Source organism: Coccomyxa subellipsoidea (genome assembly GCF_000258705.1).
Source record: "Coccomyxa subellipsoidea C-169, whole genome shotgun sequence".
Lineage (NCBI taxonomy): Eukaryota > Viridiplantae > Chlorophyta > Trebouxiophyceae > Coccomyxaceae > Coccomyxa > Coccomyxa subellipsoidea.
In genome coordinates this window covers 1,635,118-1,652,647 of record NW_005178038.1, presented here as the reverse complement: position 1 = coordinate 1,652,647, position 17,530 = coordinate 1,635,118, and the positions used below count along the sequence as shown (strand labels likewise).

The window sequence follows — 17,530 nt, the reverse complement described above, 5'->3', positions numbered from 1 at the left end:
CCATGGCCCCAGCAAAGATCCTAAGTGCAGTCGGCTGGCCATTCAACTCTATAAGGATAAGGGATCGCGAAGGCTGCATTTTGCCGTGCATGCGCAGGTGGCAATACGCTCAAGTCGAAACTAGCGCGCAGCGGGCACACAGCCAACCTAATAGGCAACAGGGTGGTGATCACGGGCGGAATTCTGCGCGATGGCTCGCTCTATGTGGACATCGCCATTGTCAACCTTGCCACCCTCGAAGTCTCACGGTGCGCTGCAGTGTCATGCTTGTTTTTTAAGTTAGTGGGACGTTGCAGTGTCATGCCCCTTTCTGAGATTACCGGGACAGGCGTGCGTGATGGGCGCCCCAGAGATGGATGAAGAAGGCCCAACACGAATTATTGAGGCCTGTTCAGCAATTGACAAGGGGTGCCTGTGATGTGCAGGCCTGAGATGGGTGGCACAGCGCCTTCAACGCGCTTCAGGCATACAATGGCGCCTATCAAACCGAGCCCGGGCTCCTCGCTGGAGGTCCAGGTCATCGACGCCTTGGGCCCTGATAGGCGCCTTGAGGAGGGGGAGCTGCTCTTCTGCTTTGGCGGCTACAACACTATCGGGGAGGAATTTGGCGCCAACAGCCAATTTGTGAGCTCGCCACTCTCAGCCTGCCTCATTACTGTGACAGATGTAGATGTTGGGGCATGCACTGCTGTCTGAGAACAGGATGGCTTGCACCTGCAGCGTCCAGCAAATGATGTGGGCCTGTGTGCAGGTGCTTTGGGCGGCCATCGATGGTTCCTCGTACGTTTGGGTACCTGTCAAGACGCATGGAGACCCTCCTTCCCCCCGTTTTCACCACAGCAGCGACTCGTTTGATGGTATGCCCTTACCGTTTTTTCTGCTGCCACTATCTTGTTTGGCAGTATTTTGTGCCTGGAGCTGCACTGAAGTTGATCGAGCGCTCGCACAAGGCCCCATTCTGAGCAGTTTGTGCCCTGTGTGCAGATGGCAGGAAGGTGGTGATCTTTGGCGGGGAGGGCTACAGGTTGGATGATGCCGGCGAGGGCCCCTCACCATGCGTGTACATCCTGGATATCGACATGATGACTTGGCAGCGCTGCGTAACGCACACACCCGTCGAGGCACACTCGCCTGGCGCACGTTCCCTGCATGTCACCGCAGTGCGCCCCTTGCTCTCCCTGGCTGTCGAATGCATTGGATTTTTGTAGATGTGTAGATGAGAATATTGCATTTCGCGACTGATCCTTCTTAGGACATAAGAAGTTTTTTTTGGGCATTGGTCTGTCACACAGCACTGGACCTGCTAGCCTGTGCAATGGGCCAGTTCCACAGCTGTCCTCCCAGGAGAGGTTGCTGGCATGATGCATTTCATATGTCTTGTGCTCTGAGCCATTGGAGCTTCTCATCCAAAAGAGGGCAACTGGCATTGCCTGATTGTTTGGTACTGAGCGATGGGGCACGGGAGCAGGTGCGGCGGTCGCCGTTGACGGGGCGTGAGGAGCTGGTGGTGGTGGGCGGCTACACAACGAGCCTGCTGGCGGAGATGAAGCCGTTCACGCTGGACCTGGAGACGCTGTACTGGCGCTGCTGGCCGGGCGTCAAGGACGGCGACACGCTGCCGCTGCCCACGCCGCGCCAGCGCATGGCCGCCATGCGCATCACCCACGACTGGTTCCTTGTCTCCGGCGGCAGCCCCACCTCCGTGCGCCCCCTCCTCTCTGCCTTTGCAGTGCCCAAAATCCTTGTACTTTTCTTTGGCTGTATGGTAGAATTATCCTGATTAGGCACCATTCTGCATGGGGTTCTTGCTGAGTTGTCCTTGCTCAAAAGAAATGCCAATGCCCATGCAGGGGAGCTTCTTGGAGGATGTGCAGCGGCTGCACATCCCCTCGCTTGTATGGGGGCCGCCGCCTGCCGTGTCCGGCCGGCCCTCGCGGGCACTGCGGCGCATTGCCGGCCACACCTTTGCCGGGCTGCTGGCGTTCGGCGGCTGCATCCCCACCATAATGGGCATCATGCCTGTCGAGAAGCTGGACCTGCTGCTGCTAGGTGTGCCTCCTCCCAACTTCCAGAAGCCCTTATTTCACCCCACCTTGTGAGCATCTTTACGAGCAACTCTCCAACAATTGCGGCTGGCTCGTGCGCAGGGAACGGAGCTACTGGCCTGGTGCCAGTGGAGGAGGGGAAGGGCATTGGTGCCGGGATGATGGCGGAGCCCATTGCTGCTGCGGGAATTGATGCGGAGCAGGTCGAGGCAGAAGGGGATGCAGTCAGCAAGATCCAGCTGCAGCAGTCGCTGAAGCTGGTGCTGTCTGGCAAGCAGGCGCTCGATCCGATTAGCGAGCCGGACAGCCCAGTAATGACGAGCGAGGAGGCATCGGCCAAGGCGCGCAGCGGAGACATGGCTCTGGAGGAGGCGCTGCAGGAGGGGGTGTTCAACGAGCTCATGCAGGATCAGCTGCTGAACAAGGGGCAGCGCATCAACATCGGCAGCCCGGACACCTACTTCCGCCCGGTCTACGCCACGGCTGCCGGCGTCAAGTCCGCGCCGGAGCAGCAGATGGTGCAGGGGCGGCTGCAGGTCATCTCCACCTCCGTCCTCAACGACCCCGTGCACATGGCGCAGATGGACCGCCAGTTCCATAACGAACCCCGCCCGTACGACGAGGAGACCGCAGCCGCAGCCGCTGCCGTCGCAGAGATGCTGGCTGCTTCCGCGGCAACCGGGGAGGTGGCCGTGCGGCCGGCGTTCTCCGCCGAGCGGTCGGCCTCCAGCCCAGCAGACGCCGCGGGCGCCGCTGCCGCGGAGGGGAGCAGCGCGCAGGCCGGCAACCCCATGATCGCGGTCCCCTCTGACCTCAATGTCAAGGGGCTCAACCCGTTCCAGGGCCTGGCCGACGCGACCTCCGCCCGCAAGGCGGCCACCGCCGTTGAGGGCGAGCGCCCGGAAGGCATGTTTGCAAGCGCGCCGGTGGGCGGCTCCGGAACGAGCCTGTCTGACGCTGCTATGGCAGAGGGTGAGGCTGCTTGGAACTCACAAGCATTGGAAATGAAGATCATTTGTGTGAATGTGGTCTGTGTCGTCTTGTTTTTGAGGTCATCAATTGGAAGTCCCATTAAGTATCCCTCTGAGCATCGCACTGGCATTCTGATGGTGCAGAGGATGGCGTGCACCGCCCGACAGCGGAGGAGAAGGGCAAGGCAAAGGTGGTGGACGTGGACGAAGCGCTGATCCGGGCGTTTTTGGATCCAAACGAGGCGGGGCCTTCAATGTCGCAGCTGGATGTGCAAGTAGGGATGGCAGTGGGGGCCTCTGCTGCATTTCATCCGCCTGCAGAGCCCAAGGCTGCGTTCGACAGCACTTTCGGCACCCACAGCGCCCCACACGCCCAGGAGTCCACATCAGAGGAGGATAACACATGTGCGTCTTCTTTGTGGACACCCCTATTGCATGCTTGAAAGCCTTTGCTACAGCCTGGCGAGCGACTTGCTGGATATTGTCTGGCTCTCTGATCACGCTAGTCAGTACATGCGCTGCTAGTGGATGGCAGGCTCTGGGCGTCACCGTGGATGAACATTGATTTACCAGTCAATGCTGCGTTCTGAAACCAACGAAATGTTGTCTCAGGGTCTGCTGCAGGCAGCCCATCTGGGCCGGTGACTACAGCACTGTGGGAGTTAAAGCCCGACGCACAGGGCCTCCACAAGGCAGTGCAGTTGTCGTTGCGGCCGCCCCGCGGCGCGGTCGGCCAAGCGCAGTCAGCCGCGCCGGTGTCCTTTTGGTACAACGCCATTGACGCGGCTGCGCTGAGCGCTGCGTCCACTGGCGAGGTGGAGAGCCAGGTCAGGACCACGACCGAGGCCGAGGGCGTCAAGGCACCCCTCACCTCCGCCCACCTCCCCATGCAGGTGCCGCCCTCCTCCCTCCCTTCTCTTTGCTTTGCATTGCTCATTTGCGATTCTAGAGCGCTGCCCTTGTGTGCGCTCTCTGCAGCAATAAGACCTTTGCATGGGCTCTGAGACCGTTTCATGGATTATGAGCTTTGTCTTGGACGAGCATGGAAGTAAGAACCGGACAGGAAAAGACGACTACCGTTGCGTCCAAGCAGATCAAGGCATCCATGTAGGAATGCAAGGAGGCTGAGACTCTCATGCGGGTGCTGTGCAGGGCGGCTCGCATGCGATCTATGCGATCTCGAGCCTGCGCAACGACGAGCTGGTGTCCGGGGGGCCCAACCCATTTGCAGACGTGCTCGCGGAGTGGGAGGTGGTCGACCCCGTGCAGCCGGTCATGCTGCTGCCGCCCGATGCGGAGCTGGATCCGGCGGCCGTCGCTCGGCTGACGCCGGGCGCTGAGAGCCCGCGGCAGTTGCCGGTGGCGGGAGATGAGCCGGCCCAACAGCCCAGCCGCACGTCTTCTGTGGAGGCCCAATCCCCACGCGTGCCCTCTGCCCTGACAGGTGCTCACCCTTATGCTGCATGTGCTGTATGCTGGGTATATTCTCTGTTCAGGACGTCACTCAGACCTTGTCTGGAACAACACCTTGATATTTGGGTGTGCATGTTTCCAGAGATTGGCTGCGATGTGTGCCGCCTGGAAGTGCAAAGTAAGGTGTGTGTTTGTGAGACATTAATGGGTGGTGCAGGCTTGGAGGAAGTCGACAGCCGGCTAATGTTTGTCAGGCGACCTGGCCCGAAGGGCTTCTTCAACATGGATCCTGGCGCTGTGAATGTCAGCCAGCCAGTCTTGCCGCCCTCAGTCATCGCTCCTCAGGGTGCTGAATTGGAGCACCCACAGATCTCTGCAGACTCAGGTGCGCCTTCCTTGCAACAAGAGTCCACGTCACTGCTAGGTATACAATTTCAGCACACCAGTAAGATTGGTGATAATGGCCCGATCTGGACATCAACTGTTCATTCAGATGCAGTACACCTGTCCAGTGTGTGTGAGATGCCGATTACAGTAAAGATAATGTACGTACGGTGTAGGATAGTTAGCGCTGCAACTCAAAATAGGTCTCAGGGTTTGCTGTGCTTCAGCTCATGCAGGGCTCTCAGTGTCCGCCCCGATGTAAATCTGATGAGGTTGTGATGCTTGTCTTTTGCATGGATCACAGGTGACGGCAAGACGCAGTCGGTTGGCTGCTCAACGACCTTCAAGTCGCTGCCAAGCAGCGCTGACGCACCGATCTCTGCCCAGCGCCTTGGGAGCAGGGCTGCTGCCAAGCCTGATCACAGCACCGCACCAAGCAGCAGCAACAGGCTGGCTGCAGATAAGGGGCATCTGGCCCCCCTGGCATCGCAGGTGCCTCTTGCGCCCTCGGCAGTGCAGGCTGCACCCCACACTGAAGCAGCTGCCGTGCCGCCGAGCATCCTGGCGCAGACAGCTGATGCTTCTGGCCCCAAGCGCCTTCAGCTCTGGCGCGACACGGTGAGCCGCCCTACCTGAGTCCTCCCGACACACATCATGTAGACGAGCCTACATTATGATGATCAGGACAAGAGAAACTATCTTTGTGCAGTAGATTGGGAGCTTGTCTTCCGTATTGATGCCGCGCGGTGCCCTTGCATGCAGGACCTGGAACATTTACGAGTGCATTGGTCATTCTGAGACCGGCCAAGATGTGAGAGATAGGCTGCCGCTGAGTCATTGTCATGGCTTTGCAGGCGACAGGCCAGCTGTACAGACTGCCACAGGGCGAGGCGCCTTTGGCCTCTGTGGAGGGGCAGACATCTGCTAAGGCTTGTGAAGGCCATCAGAGCAGGGGCAGCCCGACACCGGAGCCCGGCGATGGGCCCTGCAAGATTCAATGATAGCTGGCGCACACACGATGTGCGCCTGACAAAACCTCTGGTCTGCTGATGTGATTGTAGCAGGCTCACGGAGCCTGTGAGAGGCTTGCAGCAAGGTCCTTATCTTTGAGGCTCACGTGGCAGCCACGCAGATTAATTGTGACCTTTTGGGCCCTCTGCCCTCTGGCAACGCAGGGACTTCATGTGACAGTGGCTGGGAGCTGCAGCCACCGATTGAGGCTGTCCCTTGTGTGCTGTAAACCCCCTACAATATACTTTAGGACAGCATCAGTGTTGTCGTTCGTTCTTGGGCGCTGGTCAGCACAGCTGTCTCGACGGGCGTCACTCTGTTGTTTTGGTCTGACTGACTCCGAGACTCCCAATGTAGGGGGATATCCTGTGGCCAGCAGTATCGGCGGCGCACACTCACTTTTATTCTTGTGGGACATGGTACCTCAGCCATCTGAAGGGCAAATTGAATTGTACCATGATATCCTCAATGCCCAGGGCAGAGAACGAGTTCTCCGTGCTTGTCTGTGCTCGTGTGCCAGACATCTGGAGAGACCATTATTCGGGAAGTTGTACAGGGATAGCAATTATGGATCTTAACCTCTCTGGTGCTTGTCCAGACATATCCATGCGAAATTAGCGTTGTGAGGATTCTTGGCTGCCACGCCAGGGTGTTGTTGCTTTCCTCTGGCCAGCTGCGGGCCACCTTCATGGCGATTCAGATTGGAATTGTACCAGTTGCAGGGCCATGCTATGTGTGCAAGACTTTTCTTGCGATGCATCATTCTTTTACTGTTTTGCATGGTCTCTATCCTTCACAGTATGTTGTTAGGCCATGTTGTCTTTGCAAAGATTCAGACTGTGCATCGCAGATTTCCAAACAGCGCGACTGACGTTGATATATATTATAATTGCAGTTTTGGACATCGTGTAAATACTCCAATACTGAACCAGAATCTCTCAATGAGGTGCTTTTTGCAAACAAGTGCATTTCAGGACCGTCAGCAGGCTGCGCAGAGTTACATTTAAATGTAGAATTCTCACTCAATAAAATATCCGCCAAGGAACAGAAAGAAAAATGCAATCAAAGACCCAAAGATCAGCAGGCTCTTTTGGCCACTAGTGAGTGAATTGGTGCCAAGCCCATATCTCTGGTTCTCTGCGAAACCTGCGATTTCCTTCGCCTTAGACTGGAATGTGACCTTGTCGGCGCCACAGATCGGGCAATTCCAGTCATCCGGCAGTTGCTGCACCGCAAACCACAGCAGAAATCAGCAATGGAGCCTTCTTGGATGAGTGAGCACCACAGCACATGGGCACAATACTGCAGGCGTTCGTTGCTTCATACTCTTGCAAAGCAGCAAGCTTGCCAGGCGTCCAGCAGGCTCATGGCTCACCGTGAATGGGGTGCCTGGAGTGATGGGATATTCTGGGTCCCCATTCTTTGGCAGGTACTCATAACCGCAGCCTGCGCAGATGGCTTCGCCAGTCCCCACCACCATAAATTTCTCTGCTGCGCGCAGGCGATCTGCTTCTGCCTTCTTCTGAGCTGCTTCTGACTCCGGGATCTGCACAGCAAGGCAGATATTGACACGCTTCATGTTACTATTAACGCGTCCGAGTACTGGGCTGAGCACTTTGGCCAGGGCTAAGTGGCAGGGATGATTAACAACACTGCAGAGGACCACCAGTTGATCAAGATTGGAATGAGCATGCCAGGCTAGAGCAAGCTTTAGACTCACCTCAACATCGGCGTCAGGGTCCTCAATGGTTGCAGGTGCCTTGCTTGTCTGTGTGTCTGGCTCAGCACTCATGCGGCGTACATACTGCAGGCGCTGTTTCCTCCCCAGCAATTTTCCTTGCTGGAAAATCTCCTGATGCAGCAAGAGGGATGCGATGAGAGATCTACACAAAGTTTGCCATGCTATCCAGGGTGTGGCCATTTGGAATATTTGATGACCCCACAATGAGCCTCTTAAGCACATGCGGAGATTGCTGATGTGCAATGGAACCCACCTTTTCGTTTATTCTTCCAGGCGCTTGCAGGAGCTTGTGTCGTGGCCCAGACAAGTGCAGGCATCCGTGTACCTGTGTAAAAAATGTTATTTATTGAATACAACGAAAGGAAAGAAGATGCGAAAGATGCATGTACCTTAAGCCAAGCCAACGTGGTTCTCTGGGGGTGTCACCGGACCTGGTTGAGACTGTGCCGTTGCGCGGTCATTGCTGTTGGCACCATACTCGAAATCGAACCCCACAATTGCCAGATCCTGAAACGAGTAGCAGCAGAAGCCGAGGTCGATCCCGATGCGAACAAAATGGGAGAACCACGATCGGTGCAGGGAACCAGGTCATCCACCCAACTCGAGATGCGCACCCACCCGCTTTGCCACCTAGCTAGTCGCAGGCAGATTGCAGCCTGGGCTTTGCTGTTGGTATTAATGGTCATCGATCGTTTAACTGGAACGATCTAGTTTGTCAGTGCAGGAGACAGGTTTGCGAACAAGTCTTAGTCGCATTTGTCTTGGTCTCGTGTCAAGGGGCATTTCGCAAGACTCGATGTAAAAGACAATCGTTGCAAGATGGTGGTATGCTTCTAATGATATTACAATTCAATCTTTTACAGAAAGTTGAAAGGATAAGATCCGTAGTAAACGAAGTCTGCTAATATCTGGGACCACCATGCTCGTCTCCCTTGGCCTATTCGCCTGCAGTGACGCATCGAGCAGTGCTTCAAAGGGCCCTTGTGCTCGTCATTCGATTTTCCTGGGGAGAATCTTTCAATCAAATGTTTCAAAGCATGTTGGAAAACAGAGATTACAGAGACAACGCACGCCCCTCAGGCTAGTATGCAGGCTCTCCGCTGAGAGGCCCAGGGTACAGAGCGATCGGTTATCAGAGAGTCTCATCAGCAGGAATGCAGAGCCTTCAGGATGGCGCCACCTCCCTGGAAGCCCGAGAGGCCATCGTTGTGCCTTGTGCCTGGAGACAGACTTTCCAACTCGGTCAAATTTGGCAGAACATTTGGTGAGCTCGCATGCCAGGTCATGAGCATTGCTTGTCCCTTCTTCTGTCCCCTGCAGCATCCTATTATTGAAGTGTCCTCTTGCTTTAGTGATAGTGATTCTTGGCTTGCAGGTTGGCAAGCGGCATGCATGGGGTGGAAGTGTCACGACATGCCCATACTGTGGAGCACAGTGCCAGGACCGTGGCATGTTCAGGGACCACATCCGTGATGAGTGCCCTGATCTTGACGCCGACTGCATCCCTGCAGCGCACACCCGCCGCATCACCCAGGAGCAGCTTGACAGTGACCCCTGCTTCGCGCCGCTGCATCAGGTAATCCAGGAAGGATCTCTCTGTCTCTGTGTTGGCTGCTTGGCTCTCGATATGCCCAAGAGGACGGCTGCAAATATCAAAGTTCTAAGGCCTGGAAGCAACGTGCAGGTGAATTCTGAGCTGGGGCGCATTGTCATCCGGCCCATGCACCGCGAGCACATCTTCGAGACAGCCCTGCTCCAGACCGAGGCCTTCCTGGTGGACAGAAACCCGCCCACATTCCCATGGATGATGTGAGTGCCTCAACCCTCTCTGCCGCTCCAGGCCGCGCCCCCTTCAGCAACACTTGTGGACAGCAAAGCACCTCGCTGTCGTGTAAGAAACAAGTGAGATTGCTGATTTCTAGCTGGATGCGCAGAGAGGAGCTGCAGCGGCTGTGCCAGCAGTACGAGCGCGATCCGCGGCCCATCACGGAGCACGATGCCGGCTTGAGTGTGGAACCTGCCGGCGACTTGGCGTCCAGCAGCGGAGTCACCGACCCGGCCGAGCTGTACCGCATCCAGACAGAGGACGCCTGGGGCCGCTGGATCTGGCTCGTCGCTGAGCTTGTCCCTAATGGTACCGCCCCATACTGGTGACAGGAGTGATTGTCTGCAGTGGTCTGCTGCCCCTGCAGTGCCTGTGCACGTGCTGTGTCTTGCTTAAAAGTGAAGCTCTCTGAGGATTGAGTTGTCTGTGTGCGCACAGATCCCTCGCTGGCGCCGGCCGGGCAGGACTCGCGAGTGGTGGGCGCGACTGCGCTGGTGTGTGCACACTCTCATACCCATCCTAACTGAATCAGCTCCCAAAAGATGCCAGCAGTACCTTGAGCAAACTCTTGAAGGGTTGCCGTGCACATTCCTGGCGCTTTGATACCTCCGGCCTCCACAGTAACTTATTGAAATGGCATGGTCATGGGGGGTGTCTGGCAGAGGTGGGAGCTGAAGGCAGCTGGCTTGGCATGATGCAGATGTTCCACGACCGGCGAGTGGCGCTGCGGAAGATGGTGCGGCTGCGGCCGCCGCTGCCGGCAGCAGCACTGGACTACTCGCTGTGGCTGGCGCGCAGGCCGCCAGAGGGCCTCCAGCACGAGCGCGCCGCCTTCATCTGGTGGACAGGCGTGCACTACAAGATGCGCAGGTGGGTGCTTCAATAATCTTTCTTAATTACTGGTGTTTGTGTGGTGAACTTCCACCAGTCCAAGCAAGCTTCATCGCAATGTGCCCATGACTGTATTTTACTGGTGCGAGCGGGAACCCGGATCGGGGCTGGTTGACCACTACTTTCTGGACACCGCTGAAGGGGAGAGACTCGGCTGAATGAGGGTTCAGGTCATTTGGCAAGTCATTCCCTACAACTTTGGGGCTTCAGGGAAGTTTGGTTTCCCCTTTGTTTCCACACCATCATCACACAGCAGGGCTGTGGACTCCGTTTTGCAGCAGTTGCTGCGTGTGTCTCTTCCATCTACCGCAGTTTGGGTCCCTCCTGGCCTTGTGTTCTCCTCTGTTTGCCAGACACATTAGGACTTGCTTAAAGTTGTCCATCTGGGCGCTCTTAGATTGGGGTCTGAGTGAGCGGGGGTACTGTGCAGGAGAGGAGTGGCGCAGGCGCTGGTGCGGGCATGTGAGGGAGTGGCAGCCGCTGCAAACTTTTGGGACATCTACATTCAGGCCGCCACCACGATGCGAGACAGCAGGTCCCCGCTGGGCGGCTGGCTCAGCGAGGAATACAAGGTGAGTGACACAGTTTCTTATTCATCGAATGATGATGTTCTCAGCCAGCAGAGGCCTGTGAGGATGGGAGGGAGGTCAAGAATATCTTGAGATATTTTGCGCGTCAAGCTGTAAGTTCAGTCAAGTTAAATCAAAAGGAGCAGTACAGTGCGTAGACTCATTCAAATATTAGATTGCATGGACCAGGTGGCCAAGGCGGCCTACAGCCGCGCCGGCTACAAGAAGTGGACACCCACAAATGTGCGCCGTGTGCCTTGGGCTTCTGATGTGGATGAGACTGCCGATCTAATGTTCAAGCAGCTGTACACATTGCCAGATTCTGTTAAGATCAGCAGCGGCATGCGCGCATTTTGATAGCTAGTAGCTACCGTAGTGACTTTCACAAGGACTCCTCGGAGTACTGGCTGCAACTCCCCACCTGTAGGGCGGTCATTCTGTATTTCTACCACTACGTGAGGCTCTGCCACTGTGTGAGGAGATGTGAGATGTACAATAAGCTTATACTTAAGTACTAGTCAGGAAGCCAGTGGCACATTATTGACAGGACAAACTGAGCGTGTGAGAAGCAGGATCTTTCCGAGGGTGTATGCATCACTGAACAGTCATGACCATACATTTTTTTCACGGTGATGCAAAGGAATACTCGAGGAATACGGAATTCGAATCGATTCATAGTATACTGGATGATATGATGATTGAATGCTACCATGGTGCATGTTTATCCTGCGGGGCGCACATGCTGCGGTGTGGCACTGCCCTTGAAGGTGCTACACCACTGAAGCGACATTGCCATGCTGTGTGTTGGTATACACAATGTCAGTTTCCAAGGTTCAAGTTGAACATATTGCCAAATTAGGTTTCGGAACTGCCATGCATTAGCTTCCAACTCAAAACTTTCAAAACATTGATAATCCACGACAAATGAGGAGGACAGACTGTTTGTGCGAACCTTTTCTGATGTGCTCTGTTCGAGGTACAAGCGTATCGATGTGTTGGGGTAGTGCTGGTCAGGAGTCGAGATGCTGGCCTGATTGCGGGCACCTTACCGAACTGTTGGCAGACAGTTGTGAAAGCTGTGAGATTGACAGTGATTAGAATGTAATTCGAATATTCAGTTGGTGCACGTGGTGGGTAACGTGCAATCGAATTTCCATAAAAGGGCACTTCCCAGTGAAGTAGATGTGCACTACGCTCTTCACTTGTACCTTGAAGCAGCAGTTGCCACACAGAAGAGGAGAAAACGCTTGTATACTCAAACTTGATTGTCACAGATAGTGACGACGGTTTTCAGGTTGGCAGGAACAGGTACCCTTAACACAAGTCATCAGTTATGAGTGTAGCTCAGGGCCCAGCATGGGCCTATGAGTTCCTGGCGCCCTCTATGGCTCCAGATGGCTCTCCTTGGCCGGGGCCTACCAATGATACTCTGGACCCTGGCCTAACACTGGCTGCGCCAGGACCAGAGACGACCGTGCCTTGGTATTTTTTATGGTTCCAGATGTCTGAAATATATTTGAGCACAGACTATTTCCTTCCTGTGGAGTGATGGGACTACTAACACTGTCAAGCTTGATGCCTTCAGGTGCCGGAAAGGAAGATTTGATTGTCTCAACGTGCAGCTTACAGACAACGCTATTCTGACAGCGTGCGTATTTCACCTCCCCAGCAGCGCATGCTGATGGCTGATGCCATTGCATCATTGAATGTGCATGTGCAACATGATCACCTGTCATGTCTTGCAGGCTATGGATCTCTGCAATTGCTGGGTTTTTCTTCCTGATGGTCTTTGCAATCTTCCGAGGCAAAATCCAAGTCTTCAGGACGCGCCTGGTGTGGCGCGCTTCTTGTGATGTCTCTTTTTGATGCGCTAGTGCTGTGTGATGTGCATGATGAAGTCCTTTCAGGCATTTTGATAAGGTTCTGGGGTTTGCAGGACCTGCCAAGCGTGTGGAACAAGCCTCCTCATTTGCCTGTGGGCGGCTTCAATCACATGTGGTATGACAGCAAATCTACCTGAGCCATGCCAGAGTGGTCGGAGTGCTGTGGGCATGGCACGTGGTCACGTACTTCACGTACTAGAAGGTGCCGTTGTCCTGGCAGTCCAAATGTATCGGTTTTCATCTGCTTGGTGTCTGCAGGTCCTGGCTGCTTCCTGTGTTGAGATGCACAGACATGCAGCTGCTCTACACAGCTGGGTTGGACTCGTTGATGATGAACTGGCTAAACACCATAGGCATGCAGATCTTTCTTCCAGTGGCCATTGTGGGCTTAGCAGCATGTGAGTCTGGCTATCCCATCCATAGATGCGTCCTTTCCTGGTTTTCCTGCCCTGAATGCAGTGCATGTTGGTGTGGATGCCTGTGGCATGCCTGTGAGGAATGTTAGTGACCACATTTGTTGTCTTGCTTGCAGTGCTACCCATCAATCTTGCTGGGAGTCGTGTCCAGCCCCAATTTACACCCAACAGCAACAGAGCTACCACATCTACATTTGCTCGGCTTACCATTTCCAACTTGCAGAAAGGCTCAAGTGGCTTCTGGTAAGCAAGTTGAATCCCTGTGGGACTGGTCACATTGCAGGACAACTTTGAAGTTGTTCATGCTCAATTTATGCTAGGGAGCATGAAGGAGGAGCTTCTTTTCTTTTCGCAGGCTAGCATTTATCTTCGTGTTCCTGGTTGTGGCATATGTTTGCTGGCTTCTCCTCAAGTATTGCAAGGTCAGGCCCCATCCAGTCATGTTGCAAAAAAATTTCTGAAACATTGTCAATGGTGCTTTATTGCAGCCTTGCTGTTTTGCTCTTGAGAAGACCAAGCACTTCTGAATACAGTCACAAATGTTGTGCTGCACAGAGCTATGTGATCCTACGCCAGCATTACCTGACTGGGGGAGAGGATCAAATCAACGAGTGGCATCGTTTATTTTTGGAGAAGGGCCCTAAGAATAAGCAGCCAAACATGCTCCGCATGCTGAACGTCAATCAGGTGTGTATTATCTGAATGCATGTATGCTGTGGTGTTGCTGTGGGGATGCTCATGCATCACATTCCTATTGTTCATGTCTCGTGCTAAGCAGACCATTCTGTGATCTCACAGATGGGCCGTATTCCAGACTTTGAAGAGGCTGGGTCCCTACAAATGGGTCGGAAGAGGTCAACCATCTCCCGGAGGAACCTGCAGAGGTATAAAATAACCGTCATTCCTGATGCTGGTGTTGCATGTCGAAAGCCGGCTCTCCCATGCTTATCTGACCATTGCATGTGTGTCAGCAGCGGGCGGAGGCCGCCCACACCTGGCATGGCCCCCTGGCAGCCACAGACTGGGGGTGGCCGAGAGAACCTGCCCACCCCCTACCCGCATCCCGCCGGCTACAACATTTTCAACCAGCGCCCAGGTTCTTCATCCTCCTAAATGCACATGTGTAGATTGCAGAGATCATTGACTGGCATACCTTCCAGTCAGAATCTTACCTGATAATCTCTTGCCTTTGAGGCCTGCTTGGGTAGTGAACTGCTTTGCACTGCGGCAGGTGTTGCCTCAAGTCCGGCGGCAGAGGCAATCATGCGGGCTAATAACCAGATAGCCACCTCGGCGCCGTACGCGCCGGAGATGAGCAGCCAGCTGAAGGCCATACAGACTGGGGAGACGCAGCTGCTCGACCTGCAGAACAATTGTGAGCCCCTCCCTGCTAGCACCGCGCCTGTGTTGGAAGCCTGGAGAGCCACTGTGATACAGTGGCATGTTTCACGTCAACTTTTTCAGAAAGTAGTTTGCATGCTTCCAAAGGCGTTTTCACTTTTCAACCTTACTTTTGCAGTGCATTAACCCATTCATTCTTGCATGCGCAGCTGCGCATGACAGCAGCATGACGTCGCCAAGCTCCTCACGGCCGGCCTCGCCTGGCCCGCTGCCGCTGTCCCCGATCTCCGCTGGCATTTCTGCGCCCAGCCTGCTGCGTCGGCACTCTTGGAAGGGCAAGGCGGCGGCGGTTGCGGCGACCCATCAACCGGCTGATTTTGGCGGTGCTGGCGCGCTGAGCCCCTCAGATGAGGCGGCCAGGGCCCGGGAGCGCGGCAGCGCCGAGCGGCAGCGCCGGCTGCATGGGGACCGCTACCAGGGGTTTGCTGAGGAGGAGGAGACTGACAGGCCGGCCCCTGTAGAGCTTGGCATCGGAGAGAGGCTGCAACAAGTGCCGGAGGTCAGCCGCCTCCCTGCCCATAGCCATCCTATGCAGAATGTGCTCATTTGCCACCAAACACTTTAGGATCTGCTGGTGATCTTTCAGGCTGTGTAAGAGGCCCGCCTGGTCATCTCTCATGGCAATTTGTCCACGCATGCTTATGTTGTCTTGATGACGCGCAGGCTGACTCTGAGCGTGGCTCAATGTCTCCAGCCACCAGCACCGGAACGTCGGCGAGGGGGTCGCATGACAACGCCGCATCCCTGCATGGTGCAACTTTCACCCACATTATGTTGATTGCCCCACATTACAGGGTGGCCCCCAATACTTTCTGGTGGGTTTGAGCGCCTTCATTACTCTGCTTCAGGCAGGGCACACGGCCAGCTGGGGACCTCTCTGAGCGCATCACAGAAGCGGATGTCAGGCAGCGGTCACCTGCTGGAGCTGTCTCCTTCTGGGAGGAGCGCTCTGGGGTCGCCCATTGACAGAGCGTCCACCCTGTCCACCTCAACAGAGCTGGGCAGCTCCAGCTTAAAGATCAGCCAGTACGAAAGGAACCCTCCAGCTGAGGACGGCGACCTAGGTGAGAGCAATTCACTGATAATGGGGAGGCCAGAACCTGTGTCTCTTTTCAGTGATCGCAAGAAATTGGTGCGTAATTGTTGTGATGTGGCACGGAAGATATTTCGTTCTGCAATGCTGAACGTGCTTGTTTTGAGAATCACTTTGCAATTGAACATTCATGAGGTATGTCTGGAAGTAAGGTCTTTCTTGATTTGCTGCTTGGCAGGGCGTGAGAGGGTGCATAGGTGGTGGCACACCAAGCAGCTGTCCATGACAGAGAATGTCATCATGGGCAAGCCCAGTGTCCTGTTCCGCAAGCTCATCAACACTGTGGGCAACGACGGCAACCTTTCTGCTGTCAATGCACAGCAGTACGCTGTGCTGGTCATGGACGTCCCAGACCTCATTGCTGAGCAGGAGAGGTGCGCCACCTGTCCTCGTGTGACAATCTTCTTGCACAGCTTTCCATGCCGCTTGACTGCCCGCTTTTACACTCAATGTGTTTGTACTAGTCATGTCCACCTTCTAAGAGCGCTGTTGTCTATATGATGCATGTGTGAATTTACGGTTGACAATGGTGTCTGCATGGTCGCCAGGCTGATGCAGCAAGCTGGGCAGCGACGGTGGTGGTGGCGGCTTTGGTTCTTCTTCACCACATGCTTCCAGAAGCAGGCAAGCGCCCAATCCTGTCATGATCACTGCATCCTGCCGTGAAGAGCTTCGGATGTCCAGGCCCGTCCCAATGTTGCCGTGCCAGCTACAGATATAGCATAATCTTCATCTATATCATTGCGGTATTTTCGGGAAGCGCAAGGCATGAAGAGTGTCTGAGAAGTACAGTGCGGCATGCAGATCCTGCTGCGGAGCAATGTGGTGGACCCCAGGAAGGCGAAGGCTCGCAAGGAGCGCACAGCAGCCGCCCCCAAGGGCGATGCGGCCAGCACCGGTGCAGCCCCCTCAGGGGCCCGCCCCAGCCAAGGGGGCCTCAAGAACACCAAGACTCCTGTGGCGCCGTCGACGCCCGTGGCAGACATCAAGGTGGACGTTCGTGGGGAGCCCGACAGGCTGCCCAGCCAGACTGGTGATATCGAGATGGGGCACATGCAGCAAGTTGGCTCCATACACGGCCAAACCAGCAAGGATGATGCCCCTCTCCTGCTCCAGCAGGTCAGCCAGGTTCTGCTTTTCTTGTACACATTGTGTTTCCTTGAGTTTGATAGCCTTTACCTGCAGTTTGTCTGCAGACGCACCTGGCCTCTGGCAGGGAAAGCGTGTAATAAGAACATGATTGTGTGAAGAAGGCGTGTGTGAGGTGATATGCATGACTGAGACTGTGTTTTGGGGTGTGCAGTTTGGGACTACGGCTGCGCCTGTGGCATCGGACTCAGTTCCCATTGTCAGCCCCTTCATGAGACCCTCCCTCCAAGTCTCCAACCTGTCCGACAGCGTCGAGCCCGAGCAGCAGGCAGCAGAGGTGTGCACTTCGCGCGTATTCCCAATATCCGGTAATGGCGACATGGTGTCTCATCTCTCTCATTGCCCAGTATGCCTCATCACCAGTTGGAGTCACTGCTTCCAGCATATTTGGCAGCTTTGGCAATCTGCGTGAAAGGTTACTGGTTTGTCCAGCCTAATATCAGCCAGGGAGTCTAGGGACGCCCTTTCTGAGGAATCTCATGATGCCCGCAGGAGGATGAGGATAAGGTGGATGAGCACAAGCTCCTGAATGCTCATGATCTGGTGGTTGACACCTTCCAGAACCTCTTCCCGGACTCCTTCCAAGGAGTTCTTCCCGTGCACAAGCACAAGGTAGGCTGGCTTCATGCACGCCTCTCGTGGCCGTTGCTTCTTCTCCATGCCTGCCACTTTTCGAATAAACCGATTTCCGCCAGACAAAGGACAACGCCTTTCTTGGATGAAAGGGCCTCTTTGAAG

The 17,530-nt window shown here is 55.2% G+C and overlaps 3 protein-coding genes across 3 annotated transcripts; 1 reads left to right on the top strand and 2 right to left on the bottom strand.

Annotated features, from left to right (window-relative positions):
• Window positions 1-5,146: 5,146 nt before the first annotated feature.
• Window positions 5,147-5,757, bottom strand: COCSUDRAFT_36042 (hypothetical protein; the record flags this gene model as incomplete). The annotated part of the gene is made up of 2 exons (XM_005649194.1): window positions 5,147-5,445; window positions 5,673-5,757. 2 exons carry the CDS (start codon window positions 5,755-5,757, stop codon window positions 5,147-5,149), a joined length of 384 nt encoding a protein of 127 aa, XP_005649251.1.
• Window positions 5,758-6,842: 1,085 nt separating this feature from the next.
• On the bottom strand, window positions 6,843-7,403 carry COCSUDRAFT_14465 (Rubredoxin-like protein; the record flags this gene model as incomplete). The annotated part of the gene is made up of 2 exons (XM_005649193.1): window positions 6,843-7,049; window positions 7,200-7,403. The coding sequence occupies 2 exons, from the start codon at window positions 7,401-7,403 to the stop codon at window positions 6,843-6,845; spliced, it is 411 nt and encodes a 136-aa protein (XP_005649250.1).
• Window positions 7,404-8,719: 1,316 nt separating this feature from the next.
• Window positions 8,720-11,207, top strand: COCSUDRAFT_62126 (hypothetical protein; the record flags this gene model as incomplete). Its single annotated transcript, XM_005649192.1, has 8 exons — window positions 8,720-8,773; window positions 9,001-9,141; window positions 9,250-9,374; window positions 9,500-9,699; window positions 9,829-9,884; window positions 10,091-10,260; window positions 10,712-10,853; window positions 11,040-11,207. The coding sequence occupies 8 exons, from the start codon at window positions 8,720-8,722 to the stop codon at window positions 11,205-11,207; spliced, it is 1,056 nt and encodes a 351-aa protein (XP_005649249.1).
• Window positions 11,208-17,530: the final 6,323 nt, after the last annotated feature.